Raw genomic sequence first — 7,538 nt, 5'->3', positions numbered from 1 at the left:
GGCATGTTAGCAAAACAAAATATGCATCAACTGAAGAAATCAGACTGTGGACTGATCGTCTCTTCGTCGTGTAAACTTTAAAGGGCGAGGATTTTCTGCTATACAAGTGCCTAACAAGTATGTATGCCGTGCAGGCGTAATCAGCTACGCACACGATTTCGTGCGCAAACGTCTTAATGAGTTTTTATAGGTAGGTATCGATATGTCTGCTTCCAGTTTCAAAAGTGACTTTTAAAAATGTTCAGGAAAAAGTCTCTCGTCATTTCCCGAGAGAAAAAGTTTAAGAAAAGGGTAGAGATTGGTGGTAGACAAAGTTTTTCAGAGGGAAGAGATGTTTTTGCACAGTTACCGTCGCGCGAAATCGTGTGCGTGGCTGTATATTTCTACTCAGCATACTTGTCAGGCACATGCAGGAGAAATTCTTCGCCCTTTAAATTTTGTAAGTTTCGGTGAAGTTTGTTGTTAAATATTTCCGCGCGGTGACAAAAAGGATCGATCGAAACTGGAAGAGTAAACTTGTAGAGTTGCACGAGCAAGCCTCTCAATTTAGCGGACCCGACTATTTCGGAGCCTGGAACAGGCCATCAATGGAGCGACTAGCTTGTTTACATTAACCATTTACAATTTTTTCTGGTTTAATGGTTGCTATACCTTAGTTTGACCGGCGTGCGTAGTAAACAGAACTCCATGATCTTCTTATAAGCAAGTTTGCCCCTCGAGATGAATATTTTGTCGAAATGATTTGCGATCTAGATAGAATTTCCCAGTAAAGTTTGTGTTCCCCAATCAATGAGCATGCCTTAAACCAGGAAAGCAATATTTAAAATTAACACTAAAAAAATTAGAAAAGTATTGAAATTTCAATTTGAAATTTATCATTAGGGCATTAATTTTACATGGTGTGAGCGAGGCTTCTTTAATTTGGCATCGAGAACGACTGGGTAAACTATTCCATAAATTAACTACGGACAAATTGGAAATTTTAAAGGCAAAATTATTAAGGGTGGATTCTTTTATGGTTTTTGCGATATTTTTAATTGTGTTTATGGCAAATGTGACGGCTATTTATTGATTACGATGCAAATGAATCCGCCCTAAAAATGTAGTACGTGCTCAAGAGCAGTAGTTTTAACAATAGCTATAATTAACTTATCAGACTTCCTAGAATAAAAATATCCCATCTTATTATAATAATGATAAATATGATTGTATGTATAATTTTTACATGTTAGTAGGGAATGTAACTGATCCTGAATTCGGTCGCTGGCTAAAAATGCAAGTATCTCTTGAAGCAATATAAAAAGCTGTTGTCTTTACCTAGTAAACACAAAAGTTGGCGTTGAAAGTACTAAAATACATGACGATCGCTGCCAAGTAGTCATCCAAACTGAACTTACTTCCACATCTGTCTCGCTTGAATCGATGATGTCCTGGAGAAAGTATGTGTTGATCGCTCTGTTTAGAAGTTTTAGTGCAACATAAACATAGAATCAGCTGTAGAATGAACTGTTATAGCCAAGTTATATCAGTCTTGATAAAGCACCCCCAAAATTGAAACTTGACTATAGACAGGAGACGGTTCTGTCGTGAATTGTAATCCTGTCGTAAAATTGAATTGCAATAACAGTCGTGGTAAATTGTAACAACATTTGTCGAGAATTTGTAATAACCAAGCTATCACAAATTGTAATAACAAGTTGTCGTAATTTGTAATATGGCGGTTAGCTGCCGTGAATTGTAACTTATGACACTCTGTCGTACTTTGCAATACCTGCTGTTAGAGCTTATCAACTGTAACTGAGTTTTGTTGTCCATCAAAAACATGTCAGCTATTATTTAGCCAACATTATAAAAAGGTAAAGACGCACATGAACCAAAGGCTCAAACATGAAGCACCTAAGAGTATTGCTACTCCCCCCTGGACGGAATGCTAGTCCATCGCAGGGCTACCCCCAAGCAGTATGTCGCCGGTGCCCATTTATGGACGGACCATTAGAGAACTTATCGGGGGGGGGGAGGTACAAAAAAATATTCGCGCAAGGGAAAATTAAATTTAAAAAAATTCATGCGCGCCAATGAACCCTAAAAAATATTCATGCTATGGCCTAAAAAAAATTCATACAGGGAATTTGATAACGAAAAAAAATTCCTGCGGCTTGAAAATTCCCGGAGGGTGTTATCCGTCTTATCGCGTTATCCGGAGGGTGTTATCCGCCTTGGCCTACGGCCTCGACGGATAACACCCTCCTCCTCGATCTCCACAATTCTTCATAAGAAGGCTATAAGATACTCAGCCTCATTCATTAATCGCGCTGGCTGAGATAAGAACTAGACAGATTTTAAGAGAAAAAGCGGACTGCGCCCAGTCTAGCAAGGTAAGTCGATTTCCAAATACTATGAACAGCGATAATAGTATTTTTTTAAATTAAGCGTAATTCCTTTATTCATCATGATAATAGCTCAGGTTCTACCCATGGCGTTCATGGTAACCAATGAAAAAGACTCCTGTTCAGTATCTTAGAATAACAATAAGCGATGACAGATCTAGAAGCTTTCACCGAGTATTAAAATGTCACTAGAACAATAGGAATTTTTCCCTATGGACCAACTGAACGCAGGTCTCGTACTGCCTATTCAGTTTAGAGGTCCCGCAAACATTGCATTTGCAAGCATTTGCATTCCAAGAAACCTTGGCGGACGCAAAATCTCGCAGTACTTACAACACCCCGTGAGACAGACGCTGCAAGTCAACATGAAGATCTTGTTGGCTACGCTCATTATCTTGATTCTCTGTGCAGTAGGTATGGTACCTCCTACTGGAGTTAATCTTGATGTAATGCAATGGACTTCAGGTCATTTCCAGTCATACGCATTTCGCTGATCTCGCTACAAGTCGTCTATTCACTGCACATCAAAATCGTTTCGCAGCAGTGTCTATTCGCTTTAATTCGGAATCTTTTTGGTGATTATAAAAGGACCGTTAGTTTGCTACCTTTGGCGCATTCTCTATTTCTGTATTCTCCCTTTCTAGCATACTTTTCTGTGGTGGATTCGTTTCAACGTTTGTCGCTGGAAACTAGTCTGTTATGCTCTTACGTGCAGGAGGTTATTACACTGGCTTTACGATGGATAAACTTCACGAGTCAGGGGAACGGAGAGTAAACCGTCAATTACAGTGAAAATATGTGTTTTAAGCGACTCATCTCCTATTAAGAACTCGCTAATCTATTTCGTGCCGCAGTGAAACGAAAAAAGCTTTGCAGCAAAAAGACCAGACACCGCTAATTAAAATTAATCGCGCTCGCCAACAGAACTTTCATCTTTATTCTTCAAGTTCGATTGACTTTTCTAAAGTTGTGAAACACATCGAAAAGCTCGTGCCCCTGATGATGCTAGTAGTCGAGGGTTAGCTAGTTTTAGAGCCAAATACAGTAGGGCAAAGAGATCTAAATAACTCTTTAGAGGCCCTATAAATATTTAAATTTTATTCAAGCAGTTTTATACTTCAGTAACGCTGAGTTAAGTGCAAGTGCTAATGAAGGTGTACATGTTAGCCAAGGTGGGATTGAGATTCTAGGGTTTGAGTTAAGGACGTAAGTCACAGCCGCAAAAAAAACCCAACCCACCAACGACAACTTGATTGTCCAAGATAACGTTTGCCTTACACCGGTTTCGCTACTTTTTCAAATTCGCCGGCTACGGCTACTTCGCTACCTACATATACTTGGCTCGCTGCCTATTTACAAAGTCCAAAACTTACACCACCAGAGGGGTAGGCTTAAAAGAACGAGAAAAGAATTATTTTTTCTAGTCGATTGAAGGAGTTATTTTCAATGGTTTATTGAAAGTAATGTGTAGCGAACGTGTTTCGAACTAGGAGGTAGCGAATTCGACGAGTAGCATAACCGCTAATTGTTACATAACATTTATATAAGGTTCAAAATCTTGGCGCACGCTTCTGTCTTAGTAGAAACATCTAATTATGGCCAAAAACAACGCCACTCTCTTCACAAAAGGACTGTGTAATTCATGTTGTCGAAGGCGCGGTGCATTCCTTTCTTTCCCGCCAAAAAGCACTTGATAAATAAAGATAATTTTGGCCGGACGCATAGTCGAGATAAAACAGGGAAGTACTTTTCCCATGGTGCAAGCTCAACAAAGCAGAGCATTCAAACGTACTTTTGCGAGATACGAATTCTCCAATCTGATATTTTCTCTAAGAATTTGTCAGTGAAAGGATTTTACAAAAGATCGCAGCATTTTCCTTCTTTTGATCATTTCAATGATTCTCAAAACTTTTTCTCTTAACTTATAAGAAAATTGATGTGCACTCTTTGGTCTTGCAGTTATCGGTTTACATGAAAAAAATAAATCCGTTCCGGACTCGGCGCTTTTACAGTTTTTACAAAACAAAGTCGTTACAATCTACCTAAAATTGGCCGTGAAAGCTTGAAACTAGTATGGCATGGGTTAATAAAGAAATATGGGACAAATAAGTTTCCGTTTGGAAATAGAACCAACCGGTAAAACAATAATGCCTTTACAAACTTTCAGTTTCGGACATTTTCGGACCCATTGGCACGACCTAAAGCTTTACTTTAATGGTTAACAAGCAAGAGTTATAACAAGTCTAACGGCTTTTATAATTCACCAGCAGTTTCAATACCAGAGTAAATGTTGGCTGGACTATTATGGACTCAGTGTGACATGGTTTTAACTGAGTCTGTGGACAAAACTCTATTGTGTAACCATTCAAAGGAAATGTCTTTTTTGATACTTTCGCCTGGAACTATTTGGTTTTCAGAGTTTATGATAAAATTTAGGAGTTTTGTTTGAGTTTGGCTTTGCTTTTGGTCGTGGAAGGGTTTATAACAATAAGTCATCTTTTAAAATGCTTAATGAAACCCATCTGGGAATGAAAACGTCGACCATACAAATTAAAGAAATCAATTTTTACTGATACTTTCCATGGGCCAGGAATATTTGCTGGTGTAGTACTTTTACTAGAAATATGTACTAAAAAATGTGTCACCTGATTATCTCTTGAATTATCTCACTGTTTAAGCTTGGTCGCTTACTTGCTATCGATGCGGTGGAACCTCTCCAGCATGTACCAGTTCCAGTAAAGATACAGTGGCATGTGGCGACGAATCGCTACCGAAAGCTGAGTACGGCTGTAGGGTGTACACGGTTAACTACACTTCTCTCAATTCGGTCATCGACATCAAAGGTAAGAAAAAGTACCAACAAGGTAACGTTGTTACAGAACTATTGCTCTCACAATTTCCTAAACAAACAACAAGACAACAACAAAATTTCATTTCCAGAAAAGAATAACACTGACACGCAGGCTAAGTAGCAATTACTAGGCTAGGCGGGACAGACGAACAACTGAGGGTTAACCTTAAAAGTTCTTAAAGAAACGCTAACTTATAAAAAAAAAAACCCGTGACGCAATCGTCGTTAAACCTTAATGATTATTTACGCCCTTGATCTAAACGTTAAGCACTTAATGGGAACAGGAGCCCTGCCCTACACTAAAACCTGGTTCGCTACTAGCCCACTAGTAGTGAAAAGCGGGGGCTTTTTGCCGGCAAAAAAGGACTCATGTCTAGCTTTAACTAGCTAAACTTTCTTTATTCTCGATATTTTTTACCATTTAGTTGGATTTTACTAAAGCGATTATTTCCTCGAGCCCGAACGGGCTCGGCCTCATGGGCTATTGACTCAGAGGCCATGAGGGCGAGAGGAATAATTGTTAAATATTACTTTAAATTTGGTAACAACACATCAATCACTATGCAACAAACAAGTGAATGGCGAACACATGACATTTACCCTATTTACATCTAGAAACTTTAAGAGTGCGTAATTTATTGTCTCACAACTACAAAAACTTAAACAATTAACAGCTAGCATGCGGACGCAATCTTTTTTGGTAACCGAACTAGCTATGCGCATGCGTTCAGTCACTGTGGAAGAGTCCTGCGTCTTATGACCCATAAAACTAGCCAAAAGTGCAAATTATGCTAGCAGTGCTTTTTTCTATAGAAAATAGATAAAAATTATGTTCGTAATGAGGAATTATGCCACAAATTATGCCAGTACAATCTATTAACGCCTAGCATGGAATCAGTGCCTCGGACATTACGTGGGTAGTTCAAAGCCAAATTTCAATCTCAAAGTAGTACGTTTCTAGTTTGTTCTTGTATTTAACCCGTGTTTTAGCATTAAAATTGTTTTAAAAATCTATCCCCTCACTTAGTTCATTCTTATTCATTGATCGGTTAGTTATTTTTATATTTGTTACTCATAGAAATTTTACTAATAAATAAATAATTACTTGACTTTTTTAATTAACTGAGGATCTTTCTGTAAAAACCCTTCGTTATGTCAGAATCCTCTTTAATTTTTTTTTTCACTGCGGTTTTTCTGTAAAACCTTTCGTTATGTCAGCCTTCTCTTTAAAAATATATATATAATTTTGTTTTTTTCAACGCGGGTAACCAAAGGAGCCCGCAGTCCTAATCTCCAGCCTTCTATTACACATGCGCGGCATGTATTTAACCAGCATTCGTTTGGTCTTCCTCTAAGGATGAATGAAAATGCGCAAAACATAACCTGATCACTCGCATTTTGAACCATTATTAGTCTTAATCTGATCATGTTCGTTTTGACCTTCTATCATGTGAACTTTTCGCAAAGACTGACATTGTTGCAGTAAGAGCCGCATTTTGACCTTGGATCGATCTAGCCTGCACTCCCTTACCTTTGGTGATAACTAGTTTATCAGATTCCAAAGAATTTTTCTATTTTTGGTTATCAGGTTGCTGTTTTGTTGAAGACTGTAAGAAAGATCCGTGCGAGGGATCTGTACAAGGTGCAGTTTGCTCCAACGTGGCTAGCTGCCAATCAGACAAGTGCAACTACAACTACACCACTGCAATGGCTGGTCCTCGGCCGACGGTTTCTTCAAAGGCTAACATCGTTTTTTACGGCCATCAAGTTACAGCTCTTATCATTTTCGCTATTCTTTACTTGTCCATGTGAGAAGATAGTGTCAGGCGCATTTTTCAAAGTTATTCTTTTTCACAAAACCGTACTTCTTTATCAGTATTCAGTTTGATGTTTGATTAAGGGGCTAAACCAGGAAAAGGAATGACCACTTTGTTTTCAAGGCAAGGGCTAATTAATGTGTGATTCAAGTTTGGTTATGAAATAAATGACCATTTCTATAACTAGAATCTCGTATATGACTTAAGGTTGCAATGTACACCCAATCATTGTTTGTCCTTTGGGAGGGGACAACGCTGCCAGGTTACAAAAATGAAGGGGCCCTACCGAAAGGCACAACTAGAATCTCGTTTTGAAAATTTACTTGTACCTTGAGATTAGAGCGGTTTTCACTTGACTGTCGAAAGTAATTGGTTTTGGTTTTGGTTTTGGTTTTACTACGCCCTTTGGTTGGCTAGTGTATTTACTTTGGTTTTGGTTTTACGACAGTCAAGTGAAAACCGCTCTACCTTAGTGGTATTGAT

The 7,538-nt window shown here is 38.5% G+C and overlaps 1 protein-coding gene across 1 annotated transcript; it reads left to right on the top strand.

Annotated features, from left to right (window-relative positions):
• The first annotated feature begins 2,686 nt into the window (after positions 1 to 2,686).
• LOC140935705 (uncharacterized) lies at positions 2,687 to 7,238 on the top strand. Its single transcript, XM_073385278.1, has 3 exons — positions 2,687 to 2,801; positions 5,066 to 5,230; positions 6,827 to 7,238. Exons 1-3 carry the CDS (start codon positions 2,753 to 2,755, stop codon positions 7,048 to 7,050), a joined length of 438 nt encoding a protein of 145 aa, XP_073241379.1. The 5' UTR covers positions 2,687 to 2,752; the 3' UTR covers positions 7,051 to 7,238.
• Positions 7,239 to 7,538: the final 300 nt, after the last annotated feature.

This window comes from Porites lutea, chromosome 4 (assembly GCF_958299795.1).
Source record: "Porites lutea chromosome 4, jaPorLute2.1, whole genome shotgun sequence".
NCBI lineage: Eukaryota > Metazoa > Cnidaria > Anthozoa > Scleractinia > Poritidae > Porites > Porites lutea.
This window is presented reverse-complemented; position numbering and strand designations above follow the sequence as displayed.